Consider the following 21,018-nt stretch of genomic DNA (forward strand, 5'->3'; position numbering starts at 1 on the left):
TTGGGTATTTTTATCTCAAATATGCAGTTGCAATATCAACGGTGAGTCATCTGGGGTCTTGTGTGCTGAGAGCTGTTGCCCACATGCACGGTTAAAGGCATTTTAAACCATTGATGGGAGGCAACAGGTCTGAAAATGTATGCGGGGCGCTTGAGGGAGGCAGCAGACTGGAATTTACAAAGTGTCATGTCAGAGCCTCTGACACCCAGACAGCCGCTGTTTGCTGTGCCGAAAAAGAACAAAATATTCCCTTAAACCTTCTTGAAACGCTGTCAGCTTTTTCCCTCCCTCACTCTCGCAGGGTGCTTGACGTGCCCCTACTCCACTGAAGTGTGAATAAGTGAGATGTAAACTGTGTTTAACTCAGGGTTCAGAGTCAGCTTCAGCTTCTGAGCCGGAGGAATGTAACTGATAAGACAACAAACACTCATGCCCAGTCATGAAGCTCAGAACACTGGGCTTAAGAGAAGACAATTATGAACAACGTCACAACACATTCGACATCCATAATGTGATGTATTGCTGGGAGACAGAATATATTAAGTGAGGAGTATTTCATTTCAACTAAACAGCCATTGCAGCCAATTTGACGATTAGTTCTCCAGATGTACAAGAACTAATTAATTAATCTAAATAATAAGCATGTCTTTCACACTTGTTTTCTCTTTCAGGAAGAATATTTAACTAATTTCATTTATATACATTACAGTTCAAAACTATGGAGTGGGTAGGATTTTTTTTTTTAATGTTTTTAAAAGGCAACATTTATTTAATCAATAATGCAGTAGAAAACCAGTAATATTATGAAATGATTTTACAATTGAAAATAACTGTTAATAACTGTTCATTTGTGTGTGTAATGTGTATGTGTGTGTAATCTATATATATATATATATATATATATATATATATATATATATATATATATATATATATATATATATACATATATATATATACATACATAATTTTTAAAATTTTTAAAAATTTACTTTGTTCCTGTGTGCCATTACCTCCATGTTTCAGAAATCACTCTAATATAGCAGTTATTAATGTTATCAATATTTTTTGTGGAAACTTATTATTATTTTTCAGGATTCTTTGATTAATTGAAAAGAACAGTATTTATCTGAAACAGATTTCTGTAACATAATATATGTCCAGATCCTATTCCAAAAAATTTAATGGTTGTCTATACCTATCACAGTACATAATTACAAACAATACATTTGCATATTTTTTAAAAGCATGTAGCAAAAAATATACATTTTCATATAAGTATATATATAATAAACTATGATTACACTTTATTTTTAGGTCCAGTTCTCACTTGGTATTGGGTAGAATTAGGGATGTAGAATATGCTCCTGCAGAATATGTGATTTATAAGTACTAATAAACAGCCAATATGCTAGTAATATGCATGCTAGTAAGCAACTAGTTAATAGTGAGAATTGGTCCCTTTGCTAAAGTGCTACCTAAACTATATATTGTAATAGTATTTGATGTTTTATTTTGTGTGCTTGTGTTTCAGGTACCCCTCTGCTGGTACGAAGCAGTAGCGATTCTGCTCTTGGTCCTCCACAGATGGAAGATATGAATGGCAGAGCCATGGTAAAACTGCACTGACACACTCATGCTCTTATATCTCAAAGCTCTTTGAGAGTGCTGACCTCATGTCATCACATAGCCAAAAACCAGCCAAAAACTATTCTTATTCAGCACTATTATGTCTTATTTTAGTCAGTGTGCAGTATGCTGCTATAAATACCACAACTTTATAGACTCTTCTGAAACCATCTAGCACAGCTAAACATGATGTACAGGTGGTGTCCTGCTCATATAGCAGTTAAAAGCACCGCATTGCATCCTATTGATCTTATAAAATGTCTTTATCAGTGAGATTTTGTTAAACATGGTTGCACCTTAAACCTGGATAATGCTGATAATTTAAGTGTGTTTATGTACATTTTTTTTGCAAGAAATGATTTTTGTTTGTGTTTTCAAACACGTTTTCAGACACGCATCACCTTTAAAATAATATTCAGTTGAAAACATACTTAAACCAAAGGGTTCTCGGTGCATTGTAGCTTATTCTTAATGAGAGAGGCTTTTTTTGTGGTTGTTTTGCAGAAGGTCTTTGTCTCAAGGTTTCCATTAAGGCTTCCAGACTGAAACCAGCAGCGAGACATTGATTCACTTTTTTGTGTTCTTTCATAAGCGTCGCTTCTCTTTTGTTGCATTTTCATTCATTTGCTCATTTCCCCCACCCTTCTCCTTCAATAAAATGCTCATCTAGAATAGCCCCAATGTTCTGATGAAATGGCATATGAGCAGAGCTGTATCGCTACAGTGTGTTGAATGCATTTATGGAGCTTTGTGGAGTTAGTGAAGTATAGCCATTTGTTTCTCTCTTACGTGCTCTCTCTCCCCCCTGGTCTGCTTAATGGACTGTCTCGCTCTCCCCCCGCCTGCTTAATGGACTGGCTCAGAATAGATGGAGTTTTTTATGATTACCACTCTGCTCATTCAGAGCCTTTTATTGGAGCATCGTGGATGGCTTTAATGCACTTCACCTCTCTTTCTTTCGCTCTTCTCTGCCTGTCCTCATTCTCGCTCTGAATTTCATTTTTTGTGGCTTTTTATTTTGTTTCTTTTTGCTTGACTCTGTTCCCTCTTCTCTTGCAATGTACCTCACCACAGGCTTACAACCAGTTGTATGTGGCTTTTGTGTGTGTGTTTTTGAAAAGAAAGTCCTGCTGTTTGGCTTTGCTATATATTTGCTTTGTCTTCTAGTGCACTTTTGTCAGATTTAAGGCCTGCTCGCTCCAAGTAATGGAACAAATTGACATAAAACAGACAATTTTTTGGAAAATGCATTTTTACACTGAGGGTATGAGTGTGATAAAATCCTGACCAATATTATTTATGCACAATTATAGTTCGTACTATTTATTTTATTAATAGTACCTTTTTTATTTTTAGTTTTACTTTTTGTAATTTTTTGACTTTTATTAAATTACTATTTATTTATTTATTTTTTGTTTATTTAGGTTCATTTAAATTAGCAGTATACTATTTAAGTTCATTTTAGTTAACGAAAATAACTTGGCAATTAGGTTGGGTATCATTTGAATTTGATCAATTTTGATTCTGCTTATTGATTCCGATACTTATAGATTCCCAGTTTCCATATCTATTTTGCTATTTATTTTGTCTCTTTTTGCTAAAACTTTTAGTTGCAGCTGAACAAAAAACAGAAAGGCTACATAAAAATGGACTCGACTAGCTGTTGTGCAAAATAGACAAATTTTTCTTGTTAGAAAACTAAACATAATAACATGCAATTTATAAATGAATAAATCAATGACTCACTCAAGGTTTATTTGTTTGATTACTGGATGAATCGGCATTTTCAAATAAATCTCTGTGATGATTAATTCAAAGATATATATACATTTTTAATAGTCCCTTTTCGACCATTTAAATCAAAATGTTTAATTTTACAACAAGTATCCAATTCCCGACTTTAACTATCTGATTCCAGAATTGGAATCGATTTTCAATTCCCCAACCCTACTTGGCAATATTGAAACATCATTTTTTTTTTATTTTTTTTTTATGTATTTTCTTCAGGCCTGCAAGTTCTTTAATTAAATTTTTTTTTAGACGTTTATTATTTAAATATTTATATATTTATTTATTAAATACTGTTTTGTGATGAATTTTACTAATAATCTTAATTATATATTTTTTTAATTAGAATTTTTGTAATTATAAAATGTTTGTTTTTATTATAATTTTTATACCATATTTTTTCTAGTTTTTCTCCACTCTAAAATGATCTGATCTAAAATAATTTAAAGTATTTGGTCTGACTGACATTGTTTTCTGTGAGCACAAAAGTCAACATGGTAGTGTTCTGTTCTTTAAGGGTTATACTAGAGGTATTTCTACACTAATAAGTGTGGGTTACATTTTTTATTAAAAAAAAAATAAAAAATATAAAACAGTAAAGGAATGGCAGAAATCAGTCTGCAGAAAAAGGTTATTTTATGTCTGAAGGAGCATAACATATTTAATATCTTGCCATACTGAACCTTCATACTGCAAATATGCCTTTACTGTCTGAGTGACTGATACAAGTGGCCGACAGCATGCTAGAAATTAATTAGCATTTTCTCTGTTACTCTGAGTGGGTTTAGGTCCTGTGTGTGATTTATTGAGGGTTTGTGTGTTCTCCATGCCTGTTATAAGCTGAGATCAGAGTAGAGGCATTCCTTTAGTATCAGGTGGCATGGAGGGGCTTTTGGATAATTTATTGGTCTGATGAGAAATGTTTCTTTTGTCTGCACACGCTCAGACAGACAGGAAACCTGCGGCACGACACCAAACATCAACACAACCTGACAGATAAAGCCTCAGTACCAAGATGGATGAGTTTATCCCTTTCCTCTGGGGTCGGAAGACCCCAAGCGTCTTACACACCCAGCTGTCCCTGAAGGGTTAAGGGAACTTCCTCTCTTTCCGGGTGACAGGAATGTAAAGCGGACAGCGGAACCTCAAGAGTATAATGTGCTCACGCTCACACACCTTTATCAGTGTTCCGGAACGCTCCACAACCATTCCAAACAGAGACTCTTCCTTCTTCTGCAACCCGATTCCTGCGCTTCGGCCTTGGTCTCTGTCCACAAGACCTTTGCCATCTTCCCTTTGTTGGTTTGGCCTTCTTCCTTAGATATTCATTACTCTTTAAAGGATTTTTCTTGGATGCCCTCACACCTGCAGCTATCCCCGTTTCCTCTTCTCTTATGTGGCTCCATGCTTCCTTCATCTTTCCCGTCATCGCCTGTATATCATTTAGCAGCCGACTGGCTGACTTCTGTGTTTTCATTGTATTTAAGAAGCTTTATTTCCTGTGGGGCTAACAGCACCTGTGGCACGTCAGAGATGGAGGTTCTCTGCTCTCTTTCTGTCAAACAAACACACAAACTTGCAGACGTATCTCTTTCTCAGATACACACACATAGATAATAGGTTGTGCAGTGGAATATGGAAAAAGTATTTGGGCCAAACGGTGGGTTGCTGTCTTTACAGTTTCGCCTTGTTTGCACATGTTCTGATGTGGGTAGAGGGTGGTTTTGCATTGCTAGACTTTTGACTAATAACATAAAGGTCCACACTGCAGCCAAAATTATCTAGGCAAAATCTGCCTACTCAGACAGGAAGAGATCATATGACATGAATATATATATATATATATATATATATATATATATATATATATATATATATATATATATATATAGATATTATATATATATATTTATTTATTTATTTTTAGGATTGTACCAGCCTGGATGGGGGAAATAATAGAATAGAATAGAATGACAATTCAGCTTTGCCATGACAGGAATGAATTGATCCTCAGTACTGTGTATTGGGTCTTATTCATCAAACACAACACAGTTTTTTTGTAGATTGTTCATAAATGCATTTGTATGTAAATTGTTTGGGAAGACTTGCTCAGCAAGTGTTCTGCACTTCTGAGAGCTCATGATTCATGTTGTTTCAAATTGTGGTATGGTCTCTGTGGTTCAGAAAGAGCACTTTTCAACCAGTTTAATAACTTAAAAGTATAATCTTGTAAGAAAAAAAGCCACTTGAATCCAATATAGAGGAAAGTCTTGCCTTGTTTGCTTGCTTTTAAGTGACTCATACAAAACATTGAATATATCTCAAAGATTTGAAACGGTTCACAAACTTTTGCAAATAATAAGCAAAAAATCTGTCACTTTGGAATGGGCAGTTTCAGTCTGCTCTTAGGGTTTTTGTGTGCAGCTTGATCGTGTCATCTGAGGCTATATTAAAGAGTATTCATTCCAGAATAGTGCTGTGCACCTTCCTGCACTCTCTATGTAGCATGTGGGACACAAACCATCTGGATTCATTTTGCACATTATTATCTAAATCCACTTTAAAAATGATTCTTTTCAATTTGAAATCAGAACTCTAGAGGATGGAGACAGCAGATAATATTTGTAACCTTGGAAACTGTCACTTGCGGATACATTTCTACAGGTATTAGTCATGAGAGATAGAGATTCCTCAGGGATGTATTTGTCCTGTGTGTCCTAGTTTATTTTTATGCCCTCAGAACGTCCCATAAGAACCAATTAGTTATGTGAATTTGTTTTTTCTTTGCTGGTTGTTATGTTGGTGGTCCGAGTGTGAACCCAGGGACCTCACCCTTCATTCCCACTGGCCAGCACAGTGTTTCCAAGAGGGTCATGGTAGCACACCCCTCTCATCTGGGATCAGTGTGTTCACTTGTTGGTGTTCATACAGAAGTCCAGTGTCCTGTGGCAAGACCACACTTTAAGTAAAAAAATAAAAAATACAACAACAGCAAAAACAACAACAACAAAAAACATTTATAACCTTACAAACCTTAAAAAAGAATTTTGTTTTGGTTCGGTTTGGTGGTTTAGTTTATTTTTGTTTTGTGTTTCGTTTTGTGTTTTGATTTTGTAGGAGATGAAAAGATGTGACTACCCAATTCATGAACAATTTGTTTGTTGTTTTTTGGTTTGTTTTATTTATTTATTTATTTATTTTTTTGTTGATAGTGGGACAGAATGAATAATGTTTAGGGATATTTTTTTGTGAAATTTTTTACTATGTTTTGATTTGGTGTTTTGTTAAAATATCTTACTGGCTCAAACCCTTAGTTTAGTAGTGTGTCCATGCAAAATTATTATGTGCTTAAAGGGTTACTCCACCCCAAAATGAAAATTTTGTCATTAATCACTTACCCCCATGTCGTTCCAAACCCGTAAAAGCTCTGTTCATCTTCAGAAAACAATTTCCTCTGTGTCACGCCGTATCACCGTGCTGCGTATGCTCTTCTGTGTCATCCGCACCACAAGGATGCGCTCTTTTATTTCAAATCAAAGCTAAACACACGTAGAAACAGCGTATCCTTGTCGCACGGATGACACAGAAGAGCATAGGCAGCACAGTAATATTGAGTGACACAGAGGAGACCGTTGACAAAGGACTTATTGAATAAAGTCGTTATTTTTGTTTTCTTTGCTTACAAAAAGTGTTCTCATTGCTTCATTTAACCCAGATTGCACGTCTGATGGCAGATGGAGTATTTTGACGACAACCTTTTATGGACCTTGACACTGTTATTTATTTGGCAGTCTATGGGACAGTCACAGGCCTCCGGGTTTTCATCCAATATATCTTAAATTGTGTTCCGAAGACTAACTGAGCTTTTACGGGTTTAAAACAACATGAGGGTAAGTGATTAATGACAAAATTTTCATTTTAGGGTGGAGTATCCCTTTAATTCACAGTGACAGTAACCTGCAAAACTACTAGTTGTTCCTTTTGTTGTGTTTTGTGGTTTGTGGCAGGGCGAGAAGTAAAGCTCAGAGGACTACTCTTGAAAAAATAGCCACTAATTGCAAAACACCAAGCAATCTCACTTTACCAGATACTAAACATTTTTTGCACACCTGTATCCTGATCTGGCGAACAGGTTCAACTCAGCCCACTCTAGAATATTAGTAATGCTGAGTGACCGGCGTAGTCAAACTCCTCACATCTCGACTCTGTTTTCACTGTGTTAAATTTACATGAAGAAATATGGCAGTATTGGTTTCACTTTACTCTCATCCATGAAATTTTATGTGTGATGTCACTGCAATGGTAGTTAAGGGCCACAGGTGACATTCTGACCTCAGTTTACACAGAAAGGCCGATTGTGTAAAGCTTTAGACATAAATGTGGAAAAAATACACATAAATCAGTGTAGAGGTAGAATGTCTGACATTATTATGTTATAAATAATTTAAAATTGTCATAACATATAATGATTCTAGCTGACTGTTCAATGAAAATCTTTTATATACTAGAATATTGTGCAGTAATGCATATTTTGGTCCAATGAAAGATACAATTTTTTCTTTTTATATGAAGCTTGATGCAATATTCATTGCAAATGAATGAGTGAAATCTGCCATAAATTCTAAGCCACATTTGATGTTAAAGAACTAAAATATCAAATTGCTCACCTGTGATTTCTATATTAATGTGTCAAGTTGTGACCTACCAATCTTTAATTTTAAGTTTTGTGATTTCTGTTGACACACTCATAGGGTATAAACCCATCAAACCGCTCAGTCCTGCATCAGTGGTTTTGTGCTTGAGTGTGTATTTTTGTGTATCATAGCATCCATCTGCATAAGGATGAGTATGTTTCCATATGTTTGTGAGACACCTTGTGACGTCACGGCCTGACTTCTGCCTGATAAGTGCAGCCTCACATTATCTTAGACTCCTGTCTGTAGAGTGAACTCTCGCACACTGTCTGCGCTCTCGTGAGCTTCTTTAAAATGACGCTCAAAAGGGATACATTATCTCAAATTAAAACGGCTCTGCTTTTAATCCAACAGCCTCTCATTCACAAACCCCTAATTAACATCAATTTCTCTGTCTCGCTTTCTCCCTCTCTCCCTCTCCCTCTCTCTCTTTCAGCCCATTGGGTGTAATTAAACTGGCACTTTTCATTGATGAAGGCTTATGTACAGCTGGAGGAGATACGTGTTTGTGTGTGACAGAAAGAGAGAGAACCTGAACAAAGAAAAGCCAGGCAAAGAAACCTAGAAAATGTGGCAGGAGAACATTACTGGGATCCTGTTTTTGACATTCCCAAGTTAACAAACTATAGACTTGTTCGGTGTCGCGTCATAGCTGTGTGGGTGGAGTCGGCGTGGGGGAAAACAATCGTTTCCCCCTCATTGGAAAATCCACTGAAGTGCCTTGAAATGCGCAGCATTATTCTATGTGGTGTGTGCTGTGGCTGCCTAATTATTTTCACAAATACATGCCGTAAAATAAAGATAACATGAAAATGTGTATAAAATACCAAAAAAAACATAGTTATTGCTTACTGTAGTTTAACTATGGTAAAAACAACGTTTTGCTACACTAACCATAGTTTAACCATGCTAGTTGTAGTAAAACTGTGGTTATAGGCTACAATTGGTAATAAAAATGCCAAAAAAAATAAAAAATAAATTGGTTAGCCTACTATACTTTTACTATAGTAATACCATTGCTAATTTCCGTAATGTATTTCCGTGTGTATAATAATATGAAATAAATGTTTTAATAGATTATGACATCACAAAATATCAGGGAGTGAGATTTATTTGATTCCGATGCGAAGGAGGGTTACTGTAAGTCCCATCAGAACTGGGTTGCAGTGCAGGGGGACGGGACTAACGACAGATCGTTGCAGGGTATCAGTCATATACATCATCAGATCAGGTTTTTTAACTTATTAGAGGTACAGAACGCCACACAGCAACTTTTTGGCATTGCACCAAACAAAAATCAATCGAAATCATCAAAAAAGTGAAGCTCAAGCAACTAACAAAGTCTCCGCGTGTTAATTCGAATGGTTTGTTTTCCTCCTCATGAAACGGTTATGATGTTTTTGTGGGCGTTCCCACGTGTTAAACATGCAGTAGCTACCGAATTGAATGCAATTTCCGCTTCTTGCTATTAGTGTTTCATATTTTCTTGGTCTTTAGAAATCATAGAACACTATATTCACAACTTGTTAGCAGTAATAGTTTAATGTTCAGTTTTCCTTGGCAGATAGCACTGAGTTTTGTGAATACGGTACAATATTAGCTGAATTTACATAGGAAAAAGTTTATTTAAAATACAGTGCTATAACAACTCAGTACCTATTTAAACTTGCTTATTGAATAGTGAATAATGTACTGAAATAACATGGCACAGCTGTTCAATAAATCCACCCCTCTGTCTGTTTGATTGCATATCTGTCTGTCAACTCTCTATGTAATAGTTGATAATGTAGATTTAATGTATGACTGTTTAAATCAGCTATTGTCCATCCTAATCGCTATAATCTCAATAAGAAGGTTTTATAGGTATTGTCATTTTTCTTTGTTTTTCTATTCAGTTGATATGGATGTGCATTAATGTAATTCAGCAATAAGCTTCTGAGGCAGCTCTCTCTCAATGGCTAAATGAACTAAATGAAACTGTATTGCATGGTTATTGTATTCGAGCTCATTAGGAAAAACCTATGAATAAATTTGACTGCTGCTATGTTAATAGAAGTTAGAGAAGAAGAAACCCTGCCATGAAAAGCAATTCTATAAATATATATCAGTGCTGTCAAATGATTAATCACAATTAATCACATCTAAAATAAAAGTTTTTGTTTAGCCTACATAATATATGTGTGTATACTGTGTATATTTATTATGTATATATAAATACAAACACATGTATGTATATATTTAAGGAAAATATGTTGTTTATATATTAAAAATATTTATATACATTATAAAATATAAGAATATGAATGTACTAGGAATATATACATACATATTCCTAAATAAAATAAAAAAGCAGTTCTGTATTTAATTCCATTTACTTTTCAACTAGCTGAAATATTTTTTTTTTTAGGTAATTTTAGTTAATTAGAATGTCCATGTTTTGGGATTTAATTGTAATTTCAAAGGCATTTTCAGTTATTTTCTGAATGGCACACTGTCCTAAAGGGCTACTGACTAGGCTTTAGAACAGCCTCTTTCTTTCTCTTTGACCTACTATTCTTCTTCATGGTCTTTCACACATCTCCACCTCTCTCTTTCTTCTTCTCTATGAACCTGTCTGCTCTGCGTGTGCCTCCTTCTGGCTGCAGGAACATGCGGCGTGTCTGTAATAAGTGAGTGTGCCGGAGAAATGACAGGGTTAGAGCTCGCTAATGCACTCAGAGTTGCACCCTTCTATACTGAAAACCACCAGAGAGGGAGGGAGGTGGACAGAGAAAGAGAGGGTCCACGCTACTCTATACCTGATTGAGGTAATAGGCCTTTGTAATTGTTCAGATTGTCAGTTGCCCTTTTCGGCAGAAGTAAGTGGTTGGAAAAGGGAGAGAAACGGCCCTTGGGTTTGCCCTCGCCTCCCACCGAGGAGATATTTTAAACTTTTCAGAAAAATACTCTTCCCTCTCCAAAGACAAAAGAAGTGCTGAACTAACCCATTTGAAAGGATTTTAAAAGCCAAATTGGTGGGTGTCAGTGATCCAGAATTTCCCGCAGACTCTATTTGAGCTTTCACAGGCCATTATTTTAAGTGATTTTAAAATGTAATTATTTTTGACGCAACAATTCTTTCGGATAATTATTGTCATTTTATTCCAGCCTTTAGGTGGTCATCTTTAACTAATGGAAGTTTAATCACCACTAAATATCCAGTATATTACCCAGCTTGAATCCCACTGTTGTTGTTGTTTTTTTTTTCATTCAAACTAACCATATCTTAAAAATAAATGGAGAGATTGCTAATCACTTCCAACAAATACTGTCAAGCATTTTTGTTTTTGTGCATCGCTTATTATCCACTTTTTTCAATACCAAGTCTATCGTTTCATGTTTTCACATCTCCTGTAAGTTTTCTGGTCTTATGATCTGTCACATGCATGTTTATTTGTCTGTCTCTGCCGTCATTAGAACAGTTGTCCTCTGGGAGGATCTCAGATACTGCTAATTGCTCTGGGAGTATTTTTTCGTATCTTGAACCCTGTGGGCTTAATAGTCACCAAGAAGTGATACTTTAAATGTATCACTTGTTGGAGCTGTGATGCCTCTCTTCCTGTGGGGGGTGTGTGTGTTTGATGGTAAATAGCACCACGCTTCCTGTGAGGAATTGGTTGTATATTGTTGACAGAGGTTCTTACTGACTTTGCTTGTGGGTCACCTGCTGTGTCGATGGGAATAGCCATGTGACCAGACAAATCTTGTAAACTAAGACTCTTCTTTGTTCAACTGAATAAGGTTTAAATTCTCTTTACTCTTTAAAGGGAGTTGTTGTCATTGTTTACGCAACATTATCCTTAATCATTTTGTCATTGTTGCATTGATTCCCTGTATTTGTTTTCTTCTGTTAAACTTACAGGGCACATGAAATTGTACTTCCAAACTTAAAAAGTACTTAAAAAGTGGTGCACTATATTCTAAGTATGTGAAATCAAATGATAACTTAATGTGAGGAACAGACTGAAATTGTTATGCGTCAGTAACTTGGCACTATGAGTGTCAAATACTATGGTACTTTGATGGAACTTAAAAGGTTAGTTTACCCAAAAATGAGATCTCTTATCAGTGACTCAACATCATGTTGTTCAAAGCCCATACAAGTTTTGTTCATTTTTGTAACGAAAATAGAGATATTTTAATGTACCCTGAGAGATTTCTTTCCACACATTTTAAGTCCATTCCAACAAAACTTTAATGCATCATATCAATCAAGTAATAAAAGTAATCAGGCTGGTCAAAGCACAGTAAACATGCATATTTTGAGCTTCTGTTTACCATTTTTATTATGCGTTGATCAGTGTTTATATATTGATAAATTGTGTCTTTTCAGAAGACTTGAATTAAACCACTTTCACCATGTATAAACTTTTATGATGTTTTTGCTGAACCTTTGAACTTTTTGAAAGATTTGGTTTAACTTTTAATCGAGCGACAGACATCTGTCAGGTTTCATTAAAAATATCTTCATTTAAGTTTTGAAGATGAACAAACGTTTTATGGGTTTGAAATAACATGAGGGTGGGCAAATTGTTTTTTTTTGGAGGGGGGTTATACCTTTACCCCCATTTCACAGACATGGCTTAAGCCTAATCCCAGACTAATATGCATGTCTGAGCCATTTTAACTAAAAGAAACTTGCACTGACTGATCTTAATCTAAGCCCTTTCTGTGAAACCAGGCTTTAATATTTACCAAATTCATATACTGTAATATTTGGATGGAATGCTACAAATAAAGATAAAATCTCCAAAAACATGGTAACACCTTTTTTTTTGCCAGTGTATTCCAGATTACTTTGTAGGCCAAATGTTTGCTTATGTGTTTGTTTGTTTGTTTTTTTCACATCTGCATCTCAACATGCCGTCCATGTTGTTGTAGGTCTTGTAATGTAATTATTGTAATGGTGTACATTTGAAACTGTGCCGCTCATTGTCTGATAACAATCATCAGTTTGAATGTGTAATGGGAGCAGATGTCTTCATTTAGAAAACAGGTGTATGTGATGTTTTCCTTGGTTAAAACAATGAAACAAACACCTATATATATATATATATATATATATATATATATATATATATATATATATATATATATATATATATATATGTATGTATATATATATATATATATATATATATATGTATATATGTAGACAAGCAAACTCTCATAACCCTCTCAGCATGTGGTGCGTATCCCATCACACCCTCCTGTGTGTTTGTTTCCCTTCTTGGCTCTGTCAAGGCTGTCTCCTTCTCTTTGTTCTGCACTGTTCCATTACTGCCAGCTCCATCCGTGTCATTCATTAGATGAGGGTCAGCGCGAGGAGATCAGGCACTACGAGCAAATAAAACCGGTGACATGCTCATCAGATCATCAGTCAGCCGCTAGATTAATGCTTTTGTTCTTTAATTAGCAACAGCATCAAACCGTGACTCAAACGGCACAAACTAATCATTAAAAATGAGAGGAGAATGAATCACAGGCACACTCTTGTTTTAATTTTATTTTTTTTATTTTTTTGGTGGGTGTTTATGAAGCTTGTGCGTGCCCATTAAAAAGATGTTTTGTGTGTGTATTAACAAGGGAACAAGCCATCAGTTGTCACCGTTCGGTTAATTGTTTGCTGTGCCTTGTCTATGAAGGTAGGCGTTCTGACATAACTGCACATGCTGGTGATGTCAGCTTTCAGGAGGATGATAGGATGAAGAGTTAACACTTGTAGTCTTTTCTGGGTCAACACTTGAAGACGCTTTTACAATGCAATTGTTTATTTAGTGCCTTAACCTCTGTTTTCAAAGCTAGTGTTTGTTACAAAGGCCACATTGTCAAGGGAACGAGACATTCAAGCCTACAGTACATCCAGACTTTTTTATTGTAAATACTAAGCTGTCTGTAGATTTACAGCTGGTACATGGTACATGTTTTAGCTGTCTTAAATATTACACTTTTGCCTTACGTGTACTTGTAATGTTGTTGAAAATCCGTTTTACAAGACCATTGTCCTCCCTCTTGTTGACTCTTAGGATTAAACAGGCCATTTTTTGCTAATGTACTTTTAATATATCTATATGTAAATGATCTCTGTTTTGATTTGACTAACTTCATTGCATAGGAAATACTTATGAATGAGTTTGGCATTTGAGCTGCTTTGTGTTGTGAACATAAGTGTGTCCAAATTATAGTTATTTATTGGTTTGGTGCAAGGTAAGAGTTCTGGATAGTTTATTTTTGAGTGAACTATCCATTTAAAGTTTTGTTCACACAGGACAGAAACTGTAACTATAAGAGAATAGCGAAGTCCACACCATAACCTTAACAATAATGACACAGAGCAATGATATCAGTGGGATAACTTTCAAAGCATTCTTTCTGTCTGAATAATGATAAAAACATTAATAGCCAATCAAAATCCATACAAATTCAAAGCGTCTGCTGCAGTTGAGTGGACAGAACACAGCGCATGTTAGCATAAACATTATCATCTGTTAGTACTGAGGCTTATATATTTATCGTTATTAGCTATCGTTATATGTATCGTTCTTTTTGTGAGTACAGTTAAATGATAGCTGTTAAGTTGCTTAGAGAATTAAATATTTAAATGACTTAATTTTGAAAATTATGTTATATGAATGCACACATAAACACAAGTGCCTAAAGTACTGATAAAATATCATGACAAAACACTTTGGAACAAAATACTCTTATAGGTTATGCCTCATACCTATTGAGATTCCTGGCTGTGTGCAAGGAAATGGAGCATTATTGGGCCGGCCAGTCACACTTTAATCACCTTTTATTCCTTAAATCACACGTTTGGCTTTCTAGAGGACTGCTTTGAGAGGCAGGGGTTTGATTGACATGTGCTAATGGGGTCAGAGGTTACAGGCAAGTACATTAGGGCTTTCTGCTCATGCTGACCCCTGCCACACTTTTTGTCAGAGCTGAAGGGCAGCATGATGCATTTCTGCTGCTCGATACGTTTGAGTGACCGGCCCTCCCCATGGACGTCACCCCCAGCTCCCCAGCCCAAAACTACATACTATACATTACTACTGTGGTCACTAGACACCTTTCGGTTGATTAAAGCAGGGTTTTCACACAGTTTGTTGCATAGTTCTCATTAATGACCATGTCGGTGTGCACAAAAATAAGCTAAGCTTGGCACAACATCTGCTAAATGATGTCTTCGGTACAAACATAGCCATCCAAGTGAAGCCTGACATGCCACATACAATTAATTATCACATTTCATTGGGCACACTCACGCACGTTGATATGCCTTGTGCAAGTCATTATCCTGTTACAAACCACATTTACACACATATGTCATACATATTTGTAATTACTCTCAAGCATAATGCGACACACACACACACTCGTGCGCTAGTAAAAGCAGCTACATGACTAATGATCATTCTCAAATCCTGACATGAGATAAATTTGGTGTTTTTCTTGAGAGAAATTCATCAGTTCTGGCACATCCGCTCTAATGGTCTTTTAATGCTCAAATCAGCAGCCATTTCTGTCAGAGGAAATTCCTCCCTTGAGTCTTTGCAACTGGTTGGCAAGTAAAATAACGTCCTATTATGTGGCTCTTTTTCGTAGGGAGACATAAAGGAGACTCGTTTTACTCGTCATTAGCTAGCATTTGCATTTATTGCCTGTTTATTTTACCATTAAATGTATTTTCTTTCTTTATGTTCTTTGTAAGTGTTTTTTTAGGGGTGTACATAAAGTATGCATTCTTGCATCCCATCTGTGCCATTTAAATGGTGGTTTGTGAACATTTGCATCAAACCAACATATTTGGTTGTCTAGTCGTATATCCCACCATAAGCATTGTATTTTTTAAGATGGTGTTCAAAGTGAAAATATATATATATATATATATATATATATATATATATATATATATACATATATATATATATATATATATATATATATATATATATATATATATTTACTTTAAAAAACTATGCTGAAAATACACTTGTTTGCTATTATTTATGCATTTAAATGATCACTTGTCCAGTTTTTAAGAAATTTGCACATTGTTTGGCCTGTGTTTATGTTTTCCCCCTTTTTCTTGCAGTTTTTCACTGTTTCTGTGCATCTGTCTTGTTTTTGTAGGGAATACACATACAGACTGACACGGACTTTACAGCCGAGGTGACTGGCAACAGCAAATCTGGCCCTTTCAGTGTCAAGTAAGAAGATTGTGTGTGTGTGTGTGTGTTTGTGTGTTTGTGTGTGTGTGTGTGTGTGTGTGTCACATTTACACTTCTGTTTAAAAGTTTTTGGTCAGTTAGTATTTTTTCAGAAATAACATTTTTTTTATTCTGCAAGGATGCATTAAATTGATTAAAAGTACCAGTAAAGACATTTATACTGTTATAAATTTGATTTCTACTTCAAATAAATACTTTTTTTCTTGTGAAGTATTGCAGTTTCAACGAAAATATGAAGCAGTATAATCGTTTTCAACATTGATAAGACATGTTTCTTGAGATTGATTTCTGAAGGATCATGTGATGCCTAAGACTGAAGCAAATTTTTACATTTTAATGATGCTTCACAATTTTACTGTGTTTACAGTGTTTTTCAACAAATTAACAAATATGAGCATAATAGAAGCATTAAAAAATCTTACAGACCCAAAACTTTTTAACAGTATTGTGTGTAAAGTTGGATCCAAAAGTCTGAGACCACTAGTCAAAATGATTCTATTTTTGCATTATTTTTTGGTTTAATAATATAATTTAAATGTTTACAAATTTGATTATTAGCAGGACAGTTGAATTGAAAAATTTGTGTAAAGTTAGTAAATGATCCAAAGAGCATCTTGAGCTTGAGTGGAAATTAGATCATCTGACTGTGCAGAGACACTATAAGTGACATACATTTACTTATTTCACTTATTGATCTTGAAAAAGTTCAGCATTTAAAACATCTTTTCTTCATTTTACATAATAGTATTTTTTTAGACCTCACTATACAGTATATGTTGTTGTTTTTGTTGCTTAATATGTGCTATTTTTTTTATTTTTCTCTCTCTTTCCCTCCATCATATCATATCATTAGCTAACATCCCAATTTTCCTGCTCATCATTGAGAAGATCAAGGCTTTGTGGCACTTGCATATAAAATGATTATTCATTAAGCAGCTTCAGAAAGCAGAGGGGAAGGGCTCACACAACACAAACAAACACATGCATTAATGAAGGAGAGAGATGACTAATGAGCCAGTGTGGGATTAGAGACTCTCTCGCCAACCTCTTCTGAATCCCAGAGCGCTTCTGAACATTAGAGTCTGGGCTCACTCCCGGCCTTCAATACCTCTGATCGACACTTCTGATGCACTCTCTGTTTGCACACACTAAAACACACACATCAGACAGGACCACGGTGGTGTGAATGCCACTGAATTATGCTTTCTTTAAGGTAATCTATCAATTCACAAAACAAAACATTTTATTGTCTATCGTTCTGTTTTTATTTTACTTATATTCCATTAGTGGCCATAATGTCCAGGCTTTTCTACATTGCAAACAATCCTTATTGCTGGCAGGTTTTTACTAAATTATTTTTTTTTAATTTAATTTATTATCTCACCCATGCTTTAATTCTGTTGGACGTCATATGTTAATTTATGCCTTCTAGTGATTTTGGAAATACTACATTCTGTGTTATAATAGGTTCTAAACATATTGGTGTTTGAAAACGATTTGTTTAGATTATTAGTTTACCCCAAAATTTAAATTTGTTGAAAATTTGCTCACCCTCCTGCCATTCAAGATATAGATGAGTTTGTTTCGTTGTCAGAACAGTTTTGGAGAAATTTAGCATTACATCACTTGCTTACCGATGGATCCTCTGCAGTGAATGGGTGCCGTCAGAATGAGAGTCTAAACAGCTGTTAAAAACATTACAATTAACCACAAGTAATCCACATGACTCCAGTCCATCAATTAATGTCTTGTGAATTGAAGAGCTGCATGTTTGTAATAAACAAATCCATCATTTAGATATTTTTACTTTAAATTGTCACTTCTGAACAACACACCAGTCCATAATAATGTTTGTTCCCAAAAGTTCATCCACTGTTGTCCTCTCACTCCAAAATCCACCAGTGTATTTGTATAGAGAGGTTTCGGACTGATTTTGCTTGTAAATGGTGGTTGATCTGTGCATATTTCTCAGCTGATTCAAATGAGACAACTTTTTTCACTGTAGAAAGCAATATTAAGGATAGTGGATTCGTATATTAGCCGGAAGCAGTGTTTTAAGGTCAAAAACAGCTTCACAAGACTTTAATTGATGGACTAGAGTAGTGTGGATTATACTTGTAGACTACTGTGATGTGATCCATTGATGAACAAGTGATGCAATGCTAAGTTTCTCCAAAACTCATCTACATCTTGACTGGCCTGAGGGTGAGCAGTTTTTTAGGTGAATTATCCCTTTAAGTTCTATACAAATTTGTAGATCATCTTTGTTCACAATCTCCTGTTTGCACAGAATGGATTTCGTGAGGGAGTCAAATATTCCCCTAAACACATTCAGAGCACAGACGGACAGTAAGGAGGGTGATAGGGTCACATCCTCACAGCGTGACTCCTCTACCAGCCTCTCACCATAGCAACTGGCTGTGCCATCACTGTGAGGAATGCTGTATGCTCTCTGCTCTCGGCAAATGATCCTTGAAATTGAGAGGGAAAAAATGAATTATCGTTTGCACTTTGAATATAGAAATCGAAAGCCATAAGTATGGACATCACTTTGCTAATAACATTTATAGGTTATAGGAATGTGTAATTCCAAGAAAGTGTTCAGTGGCTTTATGGTTGGTCACCTTAAAGGAATAGTTCACTCACCCTCATGTCGTTTCAAACCCATATGAGTTTCTTTCTTATGTGAAACACAAAATGAGAATTTATGAAAAATTTGAACTCGTGTAAAAAAAGAGTTTCAAGTGACCACGTCTGCCCAGATCAAGAAAGGGAAAAAAAACACCAGTAAAAATAGCATAAAAATAGTCCTAAAATGTTGTAATAAATACTGTGGTCTATAATGATAGTAAATAAATATTATATAATAATAAAATCCTTGATTAATGACCTAAAAGCTTTTATCATATTGGTCTTTTTTTTTTTTTCTTTTTTACACTGAATAAAAAGTTACTGGGTGAACTCTGTGAATGGAGTCTACATGGTTGCATTGTTTTGTTTGTTGTGAAAAAAATGACAAAACTGTTGCCTTTCATTCATGAAACACAAGAATAAAAAAATTCTATGTAAATCGGTGGTAAAGCTATTCTGACATAAATTGTTGCTTTGAATTCAATGTGACAGTTTACGTGAGAATTGTTTTACGAATGATTTACTGTTGAATTTACTGCTTGTGTTGCATGATTGATGCCCTGTGTGAATTGGCTTGTATTGTCAACTAGAAAACAGGAAGAGATGAAGAAGTGTAATTTCTGAGCACAGATGAGTGCTTATGAATCATGTGGTTTAATAGGGACACTGACACACACTTGGACTACAGGTAGAAATGAGGCTGGTTAAGCTAAGTCATACTTTGTGTATTATTAGCTGTGTGTCTAAGTTATGCATAGACTTGCTGTTTGTGCTTTGGGGCTAAACAATATAAAAAAAAAAAAAAAAAAACTATTTTCCAATTTAGTTTTAGATTTCCTTTGTATATGTGTCTCATTTGGCCTTTTTGCACCTCTGTCTGTTGTGTTTCCATCTCCCATAACTTCTTCATCTTATTGTGTCATTGGCGTCTGCCGCTGCGGCCCCTTCTCCATAAGCACTTCACTTCTCTACCTTTATGCCTTTCGCTCCTCTCTCCATCTGTTTTCCCTTCTCTTCCTTCCTCTGTCTGTCTTTTTCTGTGTAGATGTTCTGAGGGACCGCAGCCTCATCCGTGTGCTCTTATCTGCTGTGCCATTGTGCCGTTGACTCCCTGCTGTCAAACCCTTGGGCCTCTTTCACACTGACACCCGTTTATCATCATCCTCTCATCACCCTCTCTGCCAGTCACACACACACCCACTGATAACCATCCGCTTTATCAGAGAGACAGTGAGAAAATCTTAAACTCTAACCTCATCAGAGTTGAGCCCGATTCCTGCATCCAACTCCGCGTTTCCTCTTAACTGATCTCGATTCAGTCTGCGGGATAACATTTCAGACACGCCGCCTCTGGGGTTTAATTTCGGCTAAGATAAACAGCAGTATCAAAGATTTGCCTTGTATTAGTTTCTGCCACAAGATTATACCTGGGTGCTTAAGATTTTCTAATAGAAAGCATGCAATCTCTCTTGAATCAATTAAGCGAGAGCTGTCCTCAAGTGAAAGGTAATTGAAGTGATGAAAAGAGGTGGTGCTGGTAATCTGGGGCTCAGCGGTCAGTATCGTAGTGGATTAGAGTCGCATTGTGACGGTGTCAGCGCCGCGTCTGATCGATACGGTGGTATGATGATGACGGTGATGGGAGGTGCACTGAGAACCCCATTCTGAGCTTAAGCGTCTGACTGACAGCATGGCAGTGAGCAGCTTAGATACATCCTGCGGCTCAGTCTGGAGGCTTAAACTTCAGAATGTGAATCTCAGACTATCTCAGATTGGGGAATTTTAAAGTTTGTTGGTTTACAGGTTTGTAGAGTATTCACAGAGGTTTGTAGAAGTTATATTAGAGGTTTATGCAGGCGATCCTATAGGAAAACAACTGTTTTGTAGGATGGTGATTTGTATATGAATTTACATGATGTAATTTGTACAGAAACATACATTTTTTAGAAAAAGTAAGCATGATGGTCCACCCCTTAACATAACTGCCAGTGGGGCGTGAGCTG

General features: G+C 35.7%; 1 protein-coding gene across 7 annotated transcripts in view; it reads left to right on the forward strand.

Moving 5' to 3' along the window:
* Positions 1-21,018, forward strand: part of pard3bb (par-3 family cell polarity regulator beta b) — a 292,683-nt gene that overhangs the window by 75,927 nt on the left and 195,738 nt on the right. For all 7 annotated transcript variants that reach the window (XM_042730941.1, XM_042730943.1, XM_042730946.1 and 4 more), the window contains 2 exons: positions 1,535-1,614; positions 16,287-16,363. In XM_042730941.1, coding sequence (XP_042586875.1) covers positions 1,535-1,614; positions 16,287-16,363 — 157 coding nt within the window. The remainder of the gene's footprint in view (positions 1-1,534; positions 1,615-16,286; positions 16,364-21,018) is intronic.

The sequence above is a fragment of the Cyprinus carpio genome, chromosome B9 (assembly GCF_018340385.1).
Source record: "Cyprinus carpio isolate SPL01 chromosome B9, ASM1834038v1, whole genome shotgun sequence".
NCBI classification, from domain to species: Eukaryota; Metazoa; Chordata; class Actinopteri; order Cypriniformes; family Cyprinidae; genus Cyprinus; species Cyprinus carpio.